The sequence below is a fragment of the Lissotriton helveticus genome, chromosome 9 (genome assembly GCF_964261635.1).
Source record: "Lissotriton helveticus chromosome 9, aLisHel1.1, whole genome shotgun sequence".
In the NCBI taxonomy this organism is placed as follows: domain Eukaryota; kingdom Metazoa; phylum Chordata; class Amphibia; order Caudata; family Salamandridae; genus Lissotriton; species Lissotriton helveticus.
Genome location: NC_136070.1, coordinates 1,191,766,627 through 1,191,785,169, shown reverse-complemented (window position 1 = coordinate 1,191,785,169; position 18,543 = coordinate 1,191,766,627). Strand labels below are relative to the sequence as shown.

General features: G+C 44.2%; 1 protein-coding gene across 2 annotated transcripts in view; it reads left to right on the top strand.

The window, feature by feature from the left end:
- The window catches only part of CRBN (cereblon), a 112,808-nt gene that overhangs the window by 58,708 nt on the left and 35,557 nt on the right, over positions 1 to 18,543 (top strand). For both annotated transcript variants that reach the window (XM_078661659.1, XM_078661658.1), the window contains exons 5-7: positions 3,162 to 3,324; positions 12,586 to 12,648; positions 17,535 to 17,619. In XM_078661659.1, the coding sequence (XP_078517785.1) occupies positions 3,162 to 3,324; positions 12,586 to 12,648; positions 17,535 to 17,619 (311 nt within the window). The remainder of the gene's footprint in view (positions 1 to 3,161; positions 3,325 to 12,585; positions 12,649 to 17,534; positions 17,620 to 18,543) is intronic.

Here is an 18,543-nt window from a genome sequence, read left to right as displayed (position 1 = left end):
AGCCACGAAAGATTAAAAAGAAACTTATATATATTTGCAACATCACATACAAAGGCAGACCGACATCAGTCCCATGTTGCCGGTATTTTTCTGGCTTGGGAGGAGAGTAACATGCCGCGTGTACTAGGAGATCTATAAGAGCATGGCAGTTTGCGAGATGGCACTTTTTGTGCTAAATGGAATCTGCCGGGAGGAGGTTTTTGGCCTAAGCTGGGTTGGCAGCTGCAATTTGTAAAGCTTGGCAAGGGTGCCCGTGGGAACCAGATACACATGCATTAATCAGGTTCTCCCAGATATGGGAGAAGAAGGCAGGATTATCACTAGGTTATAACTACTAACCCTTCAGCCAAAAAGTGGACCTTGTGCAGGTGCATTTCGATTACAATGGGAGGCGGATATTGGTGAAGCGTTACGAGACACGGAATGGAAAGATGTAAATGGAAAGATGTCTTAAGCAATTGTAGGAAAGTGTTGCGCAGTGCGAGACATACATTGATACACTATAAATGTGTACATAGAGACCATGTCCTACCAAGCTGGATATACAAGATGGATCCTACTAGGCCAGGTGACTACCTCAAAAGTAAACTTGTTACAGGAACATATACCCACATGAGGTGTGGATACCCAGGGCTACAAGCTTTTTGGGAAGAGGTTGTTAAGACCCTGAAAGATTTAACAGAGTTACCTTTGCAATGTTCTATTCAGATATGTCTGATACCTCGTACCAAGGCGACTAAACCTGCAAAGTATCGCTGAATTAGGACTAGTGACAGCAAAAATGTGCATAGCAAAATGTTGGATTATGCCTAGTATGTACGTTGGCTGCGGGCTAAATGTGGGGTGAGACGTAAATTAATTTGTACTGGATAATGTCAAGATGGTAGGATGAAATGAGAAATGGCGTAGAAACAATCTCAACAAATTATAGATGATACAGCAATGACATCTGATGTTGCAGCAACTGAAATATGAAAATGTATTAATATTCATTTGTTTGAAACGACTCTTATGCAATTGTTCTTATTTGATATTTTCATATAATGAGATGCTAACAGATATTATTGGAAATCTGCAAATTGTTTCTATGGTTTGCTCCTCAGTAAATTGGGAAGAGAGAGGGGGGTAAGTGGGAATAGTCACATTTTGTTGATGTACTACTGTAAAATGCAATAAAAAAATATTTTTAAAAGTCCTCCATTTCAATCTACACTTAAAATTGTAATGCCTGTTTTACCAGCTAGTTTTCTTAGTAGCTGTTTTGTTGAGTCATAAAGTGATTGGATGTCTTTTAGCTGATCAACTCTATGGTGTATTTCACAAAGCGAAAACTATTTTATGTACTCAGCTGAGTTATTGTCAGTGATTTCTCACTCATTCATTTGTAAGCCTATCCTTTTTCTTTCAAAATTAGCCTTCTGCAGCTGAACAAGCATTACTTACTCTTGTTGTGAGTGACTTCTTGAGGTATTACAGAGATAAAATTGGCGAAGATTTTAGTCAGTTGTTGATAATTTAGTTTTATACCAATGTGTTTTGATGAGCACTCTTTGGTGCCCTTTAACTACTTCAGAAATGTTGTCTGCCATGTAGGGAGTGCAACAGTGGAAGTCCAATTCCCTGTTTAACCCTGGTGAATATTTGATTGCTACTATTGTCAACAGTTTCGCCTTCAACAGGGGGTGGGCTGGGGTGCTCTTGATTTTAGGCAGCTTTTACTGTGTCTCATTGCCTTCTGTGCAACTTCTAGAGTTTAGCATTATATCAAAACTGGATTGTAGATGCCCAATACTGTACCGGTTGTAGGAAGCTGGCTCTCTATATATTGTACCCAAATGAGGTGCTCCTTGTAGAGAGTCCAGTTATCCCTTACTAGCATACAGTGCTTGCCTCAACAATCCCAAGGCGCTCTATTTGATGGAGTGTGGTTGAGCAGCCGTAGGCTTATCAGTGTATGAGGCATCTTGTGTTAGGCATTTGTTGCACACACAAAGTCCGTAAACGAGAGATCCACGCAAAAAGGAAATCCAACATCAATTTAGAAAAATCACATACATTTTGATATAAATTTAGACACAAAGATCTTTGAGATTAGATAAGTACTTATTGAGTTTCCGATTTTTAGAAACCCAGACAATAGAGCTGTCAGATTTGGGGCATAAGTCTTGATCACGGTAATGTTATCCAATGGGAGAAACCTACGCTTCATGGGGTACTTGCAATCAGGTTACTGTGTTGTTCTTTTGGACTTAAGGTAAGTAGGAGCCAAGGTCCTTTGAACCGCCAGCAGTTTTGGTTTACCTGCCCTGGTGTGCCCGGGTGTAGAGATGCTGTTCCCAAGGGTAGCCTTGAGCACTACCTCTGAAGTCAATGGGGAAACTTGTAACAAGAAAAATGCTGCTAGTGGGAACTGGGAGACCAGGGGTCTCGGCTCTTGAGGGTCTCTGGAGCAAGGGTGCAATGTCGGTAGTCTCTGACTCAGGCTGTGGGGCTCAGGTGCAGAAATATTTTGGTCCAGTGGGTCGCTTGCATCGGAGGCTCTCTCTTTTTAGGTCGACCTGGAGATGGGGACAAAACAGAACAACAGGGCCACTCTATATTTATAGCTGAATTATAAGTTGGCTTAGTTAAATTTTTTTCTGCTTTAGTTCCTTTTTTTCTTTCTACCCCTCTGTTTTCTGTTTTTTGAGTTTCTTTGATTCACATATTGCAATCAAGTATTTAATTGTATTTTATTAATATTTCTCCTGTCACGTAACAGGAGTTTGGTCTTCTGCTGGATTTCCATCATAGTTATGTATTTTCTATTTTATGATTAAATCTTAAAAAGAAAAATTTTGAAAACTGAAAAATAAACATAGATTTGCACACCTAGGAGAGTTAGAACACTAGGTCATGTCTCCCTTATCATCTGGACAAACAAATGTGAAAGCGCGGGTGGGCAATTCAACCATGATGGGTGTGTTGTGGAGAATGGTCTTCATGCTGTCTTAAAAAGGCTACTGCTCCTAAAAACATAAATATTATGAATCGCTGTGTTTATTTTCGGTTACACTTTATTCCAAAAGTGTTTTAGGCATTGTCCTGATCTTCAGAATATACAAATGGGTATACATGTGATAATTGTTATTAGAGTATCTTATGTCTTATTTTGTTCACAGAATCCAACAAGCGAAGGTGCAGATTCTTCCTGAGCAAGTATTGCCTTCCACCATGGCCGGTGTCCAGCTGGATTCCCTCAATAGGTGTCATGTGTACCCATCTTCCAAACCTACCCGGTGGCAGGATCAGCATGAACAAGGCTGGTGGCACAAGTATCAGAAGGTAGTTGCTAAGCCGTTGCGTATTCTCTGCATGCCTCTATGTGTTTAAAGAATGGCAAAAGAAATACGGCTGAACGTTTCGTAAAGAAAATTGTTGCAGCTTCCCAAAATCATACGTTTCAGATGCCATTTCTTCTAATAACTTTGTAGTAAAATAGTAATATAAAGATATGGTTTAGTTGAGAACTCAGTTACCAATAAGTATCCTGAACGTTTATTGCTGGATGCAAGTCCCGGTGTGCTCATAAACTTCTAATGCGCCTGGTTATTCTTGTGATACTGACAAGCCCTATTGGTGTCATGCTTCATCAGTGGTTCTCAGTTTGGTCTCTATAAACCAGGATGGGCTCAACCGTATTTCAGGGAGCACTTTCAGTATTTTCTCCAATGGGGGTCCGATAGTGAAGAAATAAAAAATACATAGTAGGCATTGTGTATCTCTTTAATGTTAGGTGCCTCTTATATGGTTACAAATTGTGTAATGAAAGGTATATAATGTCATAGTCCCAAGTTCTACATCCACATGTTTCGGCCCACTGTCACTGACCTCTTAGCGTCCAGGGCTTTCATCAGGACTTAATAGTACTTCTCTCTCTGTTAGTCTCCATTTCCTGTTACCGTAGTCCTACCAGTCAGGGTGTCCGAAGATGGCACAAGACAAACCACATAAATAAATAAAATGTGGTACAGGTTTACTTACCTACCATTGGAGTGTATATTTATGCCTATTGTGAAAGAGGAAATGAATGATTTGCACATAAAACACAAGCGTTGGTATTTCAGGAGTGCAAGTCCTGGACAAACGAAAACACTACATACTGGCCTTCAATCTGATGCAAATGAGTTGTCATGCATCAGTAGAAACACACATGGTGAGCAAAATAGGTAATTCACTGCAGATCTATAAAAACACTGCAATCGTGTAGTATGCCAAAACATAAAGGTATGCTTATCCCAGGTGATATTCAATGATACTCCTTAAAAGAAAAGGCCCGATGGCACGCCCAAAGCCACACTTAATAAAGAGATTCGTAAATGGAGAAGTTGTAGTATGTCTTTCGTGTGGGCCAAGAGTCTCTTGTTTTACCTCTGCTCTGACATTCTGTCCAGTAATCTGCTTAACATTCCACGGGTAACGTGCCTCTGTTTCTCCTTTTCTTGCTCTGCCCCGCCTGGCATTTATCAGCAGTGCCAGCAGGTTATTATAGCACGGAGTCCCACTTGTGTACTTGCGCTTCTTAGTGATTCACCAGCCAAGTGTGTGCATGTAACATACGGGATGGCACTCAACATATGAGGAATCGTGGGGGATATAGTTCTCCTTTTTTTGGTGCTAAAATAAATACTGGAAAACGATGGGTCTTATTAAGAGTTTGAAGGTGCAGGATAGCCCCGCTCCCACACCGCCAAACCCATGTAGGAACCGCCCGCCAGATCAGGAGTTTTCTCCTGTCTGGCGGGCAGTTCTTTGACGTTCCCAGGGGGATGCCTATGAAATAGGCACCGCAGTGACAATATTAAAGGCAGTACCAGCACAGCATGGGCTGCTGCAGCCCATGCCATGCAGGTACTGGTATACCTGCACCCAGAGGGCCACATGTTGTAACCCCCTGTTTGCATCCACAAGGTGTGAGGCACAAGGGGTCCTGTAGGGCCCCTTTTGTTTCTTCACTGACACACTTTTCATGACGGTCGCACCGCTATGAAAAGTATGGCGTGATGAAACTCGTAATATGCTTTGTGAGGCTGCAGCGGCCCCGCCAAGCATATTTTGGCCTCAATACCGTTGCACCACCATCAGGGATCTCTGATCCCTGGCGGTTGCAGTGGTCCCAGGGCAGCCCGACCGCCTTGGTCGTAATGGGGCGGTCGGAAGACCTCCACCACAGCACCCCTGCAAGTCTGACGGTCCATGGACTGCCAGACTCTTAATATAGCCCTAAAATGTACGTGTGCACTCTTTGAGCAGCTCAACCTCCTCCAGTATTCTGTATGTTTCCCAAATATATGGCATAAATTTGATTTTCACTGGGATTGAAAACATTGTTTTTTAATAAATTCTGCATTTTAGACTGTTCACTGGGAATTTTGAATAGGTAAAGTTGTAAGTAGTGTAATAAAGTCTGCAATTCTGTAATGTTTGAGTACACTTGGTGAGTGGACCACCCAGTCATTGTTATTATTACATTTGGCAGACATCGTGCATATGGTCACAGGCAATGTAATCTACATTATGCTCATTCTCTACTACTGTGGGAATATCCCTCCTTCATTGCTGAATTTAGCTATTACCTTCCACTGTCCGTTCAATTAATTTGACACTTTCACAGAGACAAAGACAAACCGATCCAACGAGTGGAGACACTCCACTTTTTTTGAGCGTTCCAGGACTGCATCACCCCAGATGCAGCACCCTTTCCCTACTGACCCATTAGACCTATAAATCCATTTGAAGGCCTGATCTAGACTTCTTTGAAACCCCTTGATCTTTCACCTCCTATGAAGACCTCAAAAGCATATTCTATATCTCCAGTTAGGTAGCAGAAACTACCATCCCCTCAAACACCCCGAATGAGCAGGGCTTTCTTACTGCAGAGCTCGTAGATCTTATACCTGGTGTGGGAAGTTGGATCTCTATATAGTGGGCCAAAACGTGGTACACTGTGTAGAGAGTTCAGGCAACCCTTATTGGTTTACAGAGGCAAATATGATAACAACAAACACTCTCTTTTACGGTAGTGTGGGTGAGCAGTTTAGGCTTATTAGAGCGTAATGCGAACCATTTGTTGCACTACAGAGGCACGCTGAAGAATATATCCAAGACCCAATTTAGAAAAAGTTGTTTTTTCATATACATTTTGATACCAAGAACTTTAAAGTATTTACTTTTTTTTTGTTGTTGATTTTTACAGGTAAGTAAAATGTTCACTTAAATACATCTTTACACAGTAAATGCTTTCCTATGGGGACAAAAACGCATATGTTGCATACACTTTTTTACGGTTGGTTTATGGGGATCTCCTTCAGGACTTGGGATTCTAGGGGCCAATGTCCAAAGTCTTAAATGGGCATTAGTTGATGCAAGGGGTCCGGTACCCCAGATATTGGTCATGTGCGGCTCTGGTCGATCCTGGTGTTCTCTCACTAAGTTGGGGGACACATCTGACCTTCAGGAGCACAGGTACCTCCTCCGGGAGGGTGGGGTGCATCTGGGTGTCTGGAGAGCGGCAGCACGGTGAACTGGACTCTGCTTCTTCTGTCCCTGAAGACTGCAGGGGAGTAGCTCCTCTACTACCAATAGAGATTGCTGGGAATTTGCGAGGGCTGCCAGTCTACCGGGGTTCTGCTCAGCTACAGGATGAGTCACTTGGTCATGATTATCAAGACTGGTGCAGGCAGGCAGGGTTTGGCTGCAAAAGTCCACAGCAGTCTTCAGTTCTCGTCTCTCGGTTCTTCTTGTGACCTGTTCTTCTGGATCCGTTGAATTGGAGTTCTTGGCATCAGAAGTGCCTCCTAAATACTTAATTTAGGGATGTTAAGGGGAGTGACCAGTAGCAGTCAATGGGCTTCTTACCTTTAGGGCGACTATACCTCCTATATGATCACTTCCTGTAGGAAGTGGGCATAACCCTGACCCAGTAAGCCTAATTCCGACAAAAACCAAGGTGGAATTCTAAGTTTTGTGTTCACATTAGGTAGCCCACCTTAGGGCTGGTGCCTTTGGAATGCAAATCTGGACCTCCTTAGCACCTGGACAGGTGGAAAAATTAACTAGTTAAGTAGACACGCCACCTCTAGGCTAGTACACACGCCACCTCTAGGCTAGTACCACCCCTAAGGTGGGCTACTGTGAGGTAGACAATTTTCAGAAGTAACCATCTTTGTCATGGCATACTTAGGAATTCTGGTACAGGGTTATGCCCACTTCCCATGTGTCAGTAGCCCATTAGCTACTACCCTACACTCCACTAACGCCCCAAAATTCAGTATTTAGGGGAGTCACTAACACCAGAGAAGCAGATCCTGAAGGACACGAGCTGCAGAAGACTTAAGAGAGCACTTTACTTTGTCCCAGCCCTGCTGTCCTGTCTGCCGTTCTCTGTTGAACCTGCACCACAGATTACTCTTCCTGCAGCTGTGTGCCGCCAGTGCTTGGGAGGACTGCCTGTCTTTATTAAAGACCAAGCCCTAATGAAGAACTGCCAAACTGTTCCATGCATCCTGCCGAAACTCCAAAAGAAAAGACTCGGAGGCCAAACCCAACACCTGAATCCACCACTGCACCCATCGTGTCCGGCCCGAGTTGAAGTGAGCCATCCGTGTCAGCAAGGTCCCCCAGCCCTCCAGAGCTCGAGTCCATTTGGTGTCACCCCTCGTGAACTCCCCAGCATCGCCTGAAGCCTCTGCATGCAGGCCCACTCGACCGCGACTGCTCCCTGTAAGGTAACCTAACGCCTAAAGACACCTCTGCATCCATCACCCCCAGCTATGGAGAAGAGGTCTCCAGGTGTCTCTACATCCCTGAGTATCGCAAGCCTAAACCACCCTTTTAGTTTACCCGGACTGGCCTTTCAGCCAGAGCCTGCAGCCTCTTTTCACAGTGATGGATCTCCATAGAAACCTATTGGGCCTCCATCACTGTTTTGCACCTGTTCACCCCAGTGCCACTGGTGGGTGTACTGCTGGTGCTGCCTTGGACCTTGCCTATCGATAACCTTAACTCCTGGAGACCGATTACTTAAGTTGCCGCAGTGTAACTTTTTCTTCCTTCCATAAGATAACATTGCAGAGCTCCAAAATTGCTGGTGTCTACTTTTTGAAGTGAAAATAATTAATATGTAAAAACATACTGACCTGAACCATTTTTCTCTGATGCCTAAACCTATATAAAGATACTTGCTATTTTTTATAAATAAGTGTTGATCTCATTCTTGAGTTCTGTTATGTATTGAACATTGTGTGTATTTTTGCAAATGTTTTGCACTCCTGTGTTAAGCCTAAGGCTGCTTGGCCACACTACCCCTTAATAGAACACTTTGGGATTGCATAGTAAGCTCCTGTCCACTCATACAGGAACCCCTGGACTCTGTACACAGTACATCAGATTCTTGATCTATCACATAAAGAGCCAACTTCCTACACTTCGCCATCCTGCTTGGAGGAGGTGACAACACCTCCGGCCGGAGCAGGCATTGTTGCTGCCCTCAGAGAGTGCAGACTCTCACCTGCAGAAGGGTCAGAAACCTGTCAGTGGTAGTAGGCTTGTCTACACTAATCAACCAGTACACTAGTAGTCGGTAGGTTTCAGAGGGCACCTGCTCATGCAGATATGGCCACTTAGGGCTGTACTGCCTGCTGTTGGGGTGACTTACCTATACTGCAGGCAGTGTCTGCAGGCATGGCACACAGGAGGTGTGCCATGTTGGGTCTTCACTTTTCTCTGCATCAAATCGCACAGCCTGCAATTGCAGTGTGCATGAGTGTGGCACAGTACATGCTGCAGCCCTAAGGGGTCCTCTTTAGCCTCCCTGCCCTAGGTACCAGAGGTACCATTTACTAGGGACTTACAAGAGGTGCCAAAAGAATTGTCAATTGGGGGAACAATTGTATAGCTTTAGAGAAAGTGATCTGGCACTGGGGACCTGGATATCAGGAACCCAACGCCCTACTGTCTAAAGTACATTGAATACCAGGCAAAATGTGGGGTGACCATGTTAAAAAGGGGCACTTTCCTACACCCACTCTTTGGTATTCAGTCCTGGCTATCACCTGACAGCCACATTATGCCTGTCACAATCCAGATCTCCCGAAATATTGGCTTAGCAGAACCACATCTGTTGAACTGACAGTACGGCAGTTGCTAGGTCAGGAATTCTATAGAAATCAGTGAAGTAGTAAGGCAGCGAGGGGCAGCCGGTACAATTGGCAGGCCACTCTAGGCGAGCAAGCTGCACCAGCCTATGCCGGCTGCCTCCTCTCACAGAGAGAACCTGTCGGGTGCCTTTGCACTTGCCATCGGCTCTCTTGCTCCCAAGGCCCACACCACCGTCCTTCCGTCATTGCTGCAACTTTACTCGGCCTGTCGCATGGCCTGTTCCCTCCTGCGTCCCCCTATGGGGTCTACTAGGAGGGGAGCTGTTGCCTGGCATTCTTCCCGCCGATAGCAAACCGCGTACAATGTGCTGGAGTCCAATGTGCCCACCCTCGAGGTCCCAGCTTACCTAGAGGAATGATTTCTGTGGGGGTTGGGGTAGTCCCGCTTGGCTGCATCGTGGCCCCATTCACGTCTGTACACACAGTGGTCACACCCACAACACACGTCACACACTCCCAGCATCATCTTGTCTCGTCAACACTGAAATCAAGTCTCATCTCGTCAACACCGAAACCAAGCCAGTGTTGAAATTGCGTCTAAGATCAATACTGAAAAATCCTTAACCGCTTTAGATTCAGGCTCCTGACTACCATCAGTTGTACTCCTTGTAGTGCCAGCATAAACTCTACATACGGGGGACATCAGGGAACATTCTGACTAGTCCTACACAGCACTAACAGCACAGAAGCCTGACTCAACTCCCTTTCTGAGGAACTCCAGGAATATCCTATTCCCAACAAGAGGAAGCAGGAACAGATCAGTCCTGCACCTCCATCACTACAACCTAAGTCACCACCTCCGAGTCCTATTCCACCTCCACCACTGTCCTCACACAGGTCACTGTTCCCACTGGATTCACCACATACTCATTGGGATTAAGACTGTGAGAGGTAAGATGACATTAAAGATCCTTATTATGAACATCTCCCACCACATGAAAGGGATCATGTGTGGGACGATTTCACTCCGCAACCTTAGGATGACTCTGTTGATGCCTCATTGCCAGGTGATACCACAGCATACCATGCCTTTTTATTCACTAAGTAGCAGACCACCACGCTATAGACGAAGATCATCTGGTCTAGAATCTGTCAAAGACCAAGAGGCTTGTACATTTCCTACCCATGCTTAAGAGCATCATGAAGAGTGTGCCAGAGAACTTTAAGGAACCAAGGTGGCGATAAAATGTAAATCTGTTTCAGAGGGTCCACGTTACATTCAGGTAATGTCCCACAAAATTAACTGGCGGTGCATACAGCTCACAAGCAAGCTATCACCAAGGGCAGAGACTATAAACCCATTTGACAAGGAAAGTTGTAAGATGGATGCAGCCAGAACACATGTCACTATAGGGGCAGCGAAACAGTGGCTTATTGCCAATTCAGTAGGTCTCCTCTCAGAAAGCACTATAAGGAGGGTATGGAACAACTCATAAAGAACCTTTCAGAAGCATACTGAAAGAGAAGCAGGGAGTTAGTGCAGGAGGGGGAAGATCATCTCCAGTGCAAGTATCTGATGTGCCTTGAATCCAGGCAACAGTGCCTCTGGAGAAGAGAATAGTAGCAGTATTCTTCGCAAGCATGCAATGGGTAAGGGTATCTGTGCTGAGTCAAAAGTTCCAGCAACACATTATTATCTTTGATGGAGAATATCATTTCAGGACACAGTGAATATGATGCTGGAGAATATGCTAGTATATGGACAAGGCTAAGGCAACAGGAGAACTCCAAACACAACCTTCTAAGTCTGGATTTCGTCATCAACAGATGGAAAGGTGCACAAAAAATGCTATGCCACCACAGGGCCCAAGCTACCCACAGCATCTGTCCTACCACGAATCCTACCCAAAAGGCCTTTCAACTGGGAGGATTTAGACAGTGGTGACGAAAGAGGCCAAGGGAGCGCTGGAAAGGTTGCCTCACCTCAGAACAGTGACTTGCCAAATATACCATCGTACAACACCTGTTGGAAGGAGGAATGACGTATTCCTCCCACAATGGGAGCAACTAACCTCAGACAAGTAGACCTGTCCTTGGTAAAGCAAGGACACTGCTTGTTGTTCCACACCACACTACCTCATATATCATTACAATGCCACACAATCAGTCTGGAATATAAATGACTACTCGGGGAGGGATTACAAGCACTTCTCTTCAAAGGGGCTATTGAATATGTACCCCAACACCAGCTGGGCTAAGGAATGTACTCACTATATTTCCTCATTCCCATAAACGACAGGACCCTATAGCCTTTTCTCTGCATTAGGCCATTGAATCAATACATCCTGATGGAGCATTTCAAAATAATGTCCTGCAAGACATCGTCCCTTTACTCTTCTCAGGAAGACCACATGGCAACCTTTGACCTGAAGGATGCTTACTTCCACTGCCTCCTTCATCTGGCACATTACCGTTACCTCTGATTCGTGGTAAATGGATAACGCTAATAGTTCAAGGTCCCACCAGTCCCATGGGTATTTACAAAATGTAATTGGTTGCAGCACACATTTTCCGCACTGCCATTCATGTCTTTCCGTCTCTAGACGATTGGCTGATAAAGATCAGCAGCCACAGCTATGCCTAGAATACACTCCAGCAATAGTCTCATTTCTACACAAGTTAGGAATTACTGTAGATACCAAAAAGTCAAATCTCAGCCGATTTAGGCCTTACTCTGAGCAATATTAAACTCTATTACATGTAAAGCCCATACAAATCAAGAGGGTGCTGGCATTTCAAAGGCTCCTACCTCTTTTTTAAGTACAAGAGTGCCTGACTAGATAATGGTCACAAGCAAGGGGTCACTGGAATTATTTGGTATTGGTGAAGCCCAGGGTCCAGCACAATTTTAAATATTGGCAAAACAAAAAATAGTCCCTGAGCAGGCCTTTTTGGACCATTGGCTACAGCTGGCCATACCGGGGACTCCTCACTCAGAGTGGATACCATCTAAACTACATGACTGTTCAGATACCTGTGTGCAAAAACAGAGAAAATATTCCATAATTTTTCTCGAAATGAGCAATCCAGTTGACCCTCACAGCATTTTACACATTCCTTACCTGTTTGGAAGAGCTAAACGTGTTTGAATAACCATGAAGGTATTTGTTCTGCTCTCTGTAAGAAGTTTAACAACTAATACTCTGTTTTCACAATAAAAAGAGTGGGTTGATCCCTTATCCTCAGTTTCTGAACATTAGCCTGTTGGAATCTTTTCTGTTTTGCGGGGAGAGGGATAGGCTTTGTAAACAGCACAGTGATTTATTGTTGGGCTAAGATATTCCTTATCTTACCGCCCAGTCAATTGAAATCCTCCTGCTAACTTTAAAGGGTGGTGTGGGATGGTTGTTCTTCACACACTAATCCACTTATCCTGTTTTATTTGCAGAGGAAGTTTCACTGTGCAAGTTTGACGTCCTGGCCTTCCTGGCTCTACTCCCTGTATGATGCTGTGGGTATATCTTATTTCTTTGGACTGTTCTGTTTGTAGGGATGTCAGAAGTTGGGCCTGATCACTCAAAGAATGTCTGCATGCAGTAGCAACGCTACCCTCATTGACTGCCTAGGAGAGTACGCTTTAGTTGAGAATGGAATTTCTCTGTATTAGGTTTCCACTTGCTATCATTGATGCCGCTAATAGCAGAAGTTCCCCATTGACTTAAAGATATTGGATTTTATTTTGATCTAATTTTGTGTGCACTGTGAGCCCAGTGCAAAAAGACAGCTTGATGTGTTTTTATTTCCTTTCTGATCAGTAAGTATTTATTTGACGCGGAGTGTTTTGTTTCTTGACTTGATTACAGATGTGCATACATTGGATACTCCCCATCATTTTACATTTTAATAGTAATATCAATGTTTTAAAATAACGCTTAGTTTGACAGAATATCTTTTTATCGGATTCGGCGATATAAGGAGAATCCCGCGAAAATTGCATTCATTTTCATTCTTCAGTTATTGTATGTGCCTTAACCTATTGTACAGAAATTGATTAATCTTTAAAACCTGAAGGAAATCTATCTTGACAACATGTGGCTTATCAGTATGTTTGTTTTCCAGTATTATGGTTGAAGTTTGATCATATGTGCTACATTTAGTGATTGTACGCCTTTCAGCACTACTTGCTGTTAATTGGAGGTCTGTCAGGTTCACCTCTCTTGCTAGAATTCCTGAAATCAAACAATACATACATATACACTAAATATAGAGCGGTTTTGCCATTGATGCTATTAAACTCTGGCAACTGCATCAAACATGATCATATTTGCACAGCCTTCTAAAAAGAAGTACATTTCAGTGCCAAGCTGGTGGGCCAATGTTTACTTTGCCAATGCTTTTTCTTTCCATTTTTTATATTTTTTAAAGTAATTCTTGTTTTTTAACTAGATTGTCAGTTAAAGTAATATAAAGGTAAAAGTACCTGTTCTTCGAACTGACCAGAATCCTATTTTTCTGGGTTCAGTATTAAAATAAAACGTTTCTATATCTCTTCTAAGTGTATCTGCATGCTAAAAGCACACATACTTTTCTACTAAAATGATATGCGCTTTTTAATTGTTTATTTATTTATATTCCTATTGCCGGTATATAGGCAATTAGGTGGCAACATTTTTCCTTTGTTCTCTTCTTTTTATTTTTGAGACCAAGGCCAGACATTGGTTTTCCAGTTTTTCTTTTGAATTTGTATAAGTTGAACTGTATTTAGGGGTGTCACTTTTTATTTAGTTGGGCTCTAATTGCCAGTTAGGCTGAGCCACCTAAAAATTCAACAAACACACTAATGCCAAAACTGACTCTCCTTTCGAAACAACAATAAATCTATAGTCTCTATATTCAATAAAAGTGATCACTGTTTAATCTTTTTAGCAACATCCTACTCCGACGTTGATGCCAAGCGGATCACGAATGCGTCTCCATCCAGAGGTGACTCACTGTCTCTTTCGACTGTGGGAAGAGCCTTGGTTAGATCTGTTTGCTTCTGCCAAGAACATGCAATGTCCGCAGTTTTGCACCCTGGAGTTTCCAAGGCAATTCTCGCCCAGACACTTCATCTCGAGTGGAGCTCAGGCCTCCTGTACACCTTTCCACCTATACCACTCTGCCCAAAGTTTCCAAGAATATCAGGAGCGTCATTCTCGTTACTCTGGACTAGGCATGGAGGGTCTGGTGTCCTGAGCTTCTCCAATTGAGCATAGATCCTCCGATCAGGAGGATCTTCTGTTGGAGCACCAGGGGAGTGCTTCTCCACCCGAACCTGTCAACTCTACTCCTTCTTGCGTGGAGATTGAGCGGCGGAAGTTGATAACATTCAAACTTCTTCCTGAAGTTTGCAATGTTATTTTAGCGTTCAGGCGGCCCTCCACCTAGACCATTTGCGCCTCCCGGTGGAACAAATTTCTAAAATATTGTACAGAAATATCTATTGATCCTCTTTCGGCTTCCCTCTCTCAAATTCTACATTTTTATTTTGACCCTTCCCCATCCTTCTTGAGGCTGCCAGACCACCTTCTTTATTTAAATCCTGTATTGTATTGTAAATAGATTTCTTAAGGGGCTTGTACTTATGTTCCCACCTGCCCCTTTCATCATGCCTCAGTGGGACCTTAATTTAGTGTTCCTCTTCCTGAGGTGTGCTCTGTTTGAACCTCTGCAGAACTGTCCCTTCTGACTGCTTACCAACAAAACAGCCTTTTTAGGGGCAATAACTTCTGCCAGGAGGGTGAGCTAAGTGCAGGCTCTGTCATCCAAGCCTCCTTACCCGACAGTCTTCTCTGATAAGTTGATGCTGTGCACTAGGGCCTCTATCTTACCAAAAGTAACAACGCCATTCCACATGGGGCAGTCGGTCACCTTGCCCACTTTCTACATTCCTCCACAGTCCTCTAAAGAAGACGAGCGACTCCACCATCAGGACTCAATAAAAGCATTGTCGTTCTAACTTGACCACACTAAAGAGTTCTGGGTGGACGACCAACTCTTCGTGGGTTATGTTGGATCATAGAAATGTTGTGCAGTGCAGAAGAGGACTATCTCACGATGAGTCATCCTCTGCATCAAAATGTGCTCCTCTTTGGCCAAAAAGCAGCCTCCTGAAGGCTTAAGGGCTCATTCCAACAGAGCTAAGGCTGCTACCACAGCGTTGCAATGTGGAGTTCTAGTCCTTGACATTTGCCAGGCAGCAACATGGGTACAACGTGGGCATCCCTGCACACGTTTACCAAGCACTACTGCCTGGACATTCATGTCCGAAGGGACAGCCTTTTTGGCCGCTCTGTCCTGCAGGCATTCTTGGTTTAAACTTGTCTGGTGTCCCTCCTCCGGGGATGGTATTGCTTGGCTATCTGTTCAAAGGTAAGGAATCTGCTAGAGACCTGATCTAGCTGCAGATTCCTTACTAACCCATCCATCCTCCCTGCACTGCAGACGGGTTTCAAGGTTCAGGGGCCGATCCCCTTTCAGTGCCCTATTTGGACGGAAACGCACCAATGTCCATGCACTTCATGGCTCCATGCTTCTGGCGTGGAAGGACGTCAAAAGGAACTGATGTCAGTGTGCTGCAGACAGCACAACGGCGGAGATGTCGCCAACTTCGACACGAGGAGCCGACCGCTGCCACCTACTGGCATGCACGGGTATTGCTCGAAGATAAATCTTCCGGATCCAGTGTGAACAAATAATTCCAGTTCTTTTGGCATACTTGCTGCAGTCTGCAGTCTGCATTATACACAATACTTTATAGGGCACTTCGAATCAACCCTTGCTCGTGATTGGATGGCTTCCTTATCTAGTGTGCTTCTAAGCTCCTTATTTTATGACTTACCTCCATATTTTGTGAGTTCCACCCCTGGACCGTAGCTTGTTTACCATTGCTTTTCATCAGCTAAAGTGGCATCCATTGATGTTTTTTCCTTGATTATTTCATTTCTCATGTAGCTTTCCATGGGAGAGCATGTCTTTCTCTTCCTGCACCTTGATGCATGCTTGTGCTGTGTCCTGGCTCCCAAGATCTCCCAAACCGGACTCTGACCTGCCATAAACCCTCCCAGTAATCCTCTATAGTGGACCTGGCGCTGGATACCATGCTCCGTGATACCATTGATGTTGTCCTGCAACCGGAGCATCCCCAGTGCTTTTCCTCACCCCCCACTCTCTCTCTTACTGCTCCTCAACATGCTAAGCACTACGTTGAGGACTGGTGAAGCCCTGGATGTTTTCCTGCAGGACTATCCTGTGTCTCTTGGTGCTCGTTTTCCCCATCTTCCCTCCCTCTTCTGCATTCCATTCCTCTTTACTGCTCCATGGCAGTTACTGCCATTGGCTTTGCCAAAGTTGGATTCTTTTCAAATGCTCTGGCATTAGCAAAGCTAATAGCATGGGACAGCCATCTCAAAATTATAGAAAGCATTTTTTCTATACTTTCACTATGGAGGCCACGTTATGGAACACCACATGATAATGCAACCAGGTGGTCATCTTGAAAGTATAAAATAGGTTTTCATACTTTTAAGATGGGTGTAGTGTTGCATTGTTACACACAACGTGGTGGCAGCTTTGTAAGTAAAGGAAACCATGTTTTTTGTAGTTTTAAGATGACTGGTCACTTCTATTGGCTTGTCGGTATCCGCATGTTCTAAAGAAGACTGATTGACGTTACCAGAGCCTGTTTTTTATGGCATATTTATTTCCTCACAAGTTGAAACACTTTATTTATTCAGGTGATCAACACTGTAAAATGCACCCACATCGCTAGTCTAAATGCCCATTTTGTGGGGTACTGTCTGTATTGGTAGGGGATAGTGGATATACTGAAGTTTAAATCAATGAAGAGTTTTGGTTTCTGTACTAGTAGTGCAGAGAAATGTTTTGCTTTCATTACTAGAAAGAAGAAGGTATGCCATTGTTGTCCATACTGGCAGTGGAATGTCATGTTGGCTATCTAAGGGGTGGGGCTAAGAATTTTATTCCATTCTACATTGTGGATAGAAGAACAAAATGTACTGGCCTGATGGCTCTGGGTGGGAAGGGAGAGGAGGGTGCGTTGCTATACTCTTGATGAAATAGGGTGGCTTTGTTGTAAATAATGCGGCCTACCTGGGAATGTAGAATGTAATGCGATCTACCTGGGAATGTAGAACCTTGTGTACTTTGAAAAAATCTTTGCTGTGTGTAGCAGGGATGTCATTGGGTCACTACTGACATGACTATCCTTTTTTGCTGAGATATCCCGCCTTTTTCATGACGTCTACAGGCAGCGTCTTAAAGAACTACTCTGTATGAGCTCTGTGGTCATGACGCTTTAATACACCTTTCTAACACTGATTTTTCTTTCCCTGAAAGGAAACGTTAATGGAGAGAGTGAAACGTCAGCTGCATGAATGGGATGAGAATCTGAAAGATGACTCGCTGCCAGCCAACCCTATAGGTACAGTTTTTAGAGTATGTATTGTATCTTGAACTCTCTGGCAGGTAACCAGTTTAATGTTCTTATGAGTTTTCATTATGCATTGCATTTTCTGTCATTCCTGAGCCCAGATGGAGGGCACCTCACTGATGTTGGGGACGGTATGAGTGCTGATTTAACATGCTTGGTGGTTGTTTTTGTTTTCGTTTGATTTCTTCAAGTGATAAGGTTTGTTTTGGTGACCCTGATTCCCAAGTCCAATGGGCAAAATCATGTATTCTGATTTTCCCATGAGTTTCTACCTGTCCCTGTCATTCAGTTGCCATGGCATACATGCCTGTACCATTGTAGAACATGTGAAGCACTTGTTGCCCATCACCCACCCTCACCCTAAGATATTTGCTCGCTCTTCCTCACCTGTGGAAGAGGGGTGGCGCCGCGGCCAGGGCGACTGACGCTGGAATCTGGGGACCACGGTTCGATCCCCGGCTCCGGCGGCAGGTCAGCCCAGCACCATGTGACTCTGGGCAATAGCTCGCTTAATCTTCCCGACGGCCCCCCAGCGCCTAGAGACCCTTACGGGTGATTGTGCGCTTTACAAATGTGGACTTTACTTTACTTTACTGATGAAGAGGTTGGATGGACCTTCTTTGATCTGCAGCTTACCGGACCTGTCACTGTGCATATCATAATTACGTTTTGAGAGGGGATTTGTTGTTGCAGAACTCCAAATTATTGCCAGAGTTTCTCCTGGGAGGGGAGACAGTCCCAGGGGGGGACCTCATGGTGTGCCAAAAGCTGACCCACTCTTTCACCCTCATTGTGGGGCCTGGCTCAGTAGACGTTATAATCAAAGCAGCATAATCTTTTTATGGCATCAAAGAGGGATCGTTTAATGGGTTTGATATCCGCTGCTCTGTCTGGATGGGACAGGATTAACTGCTC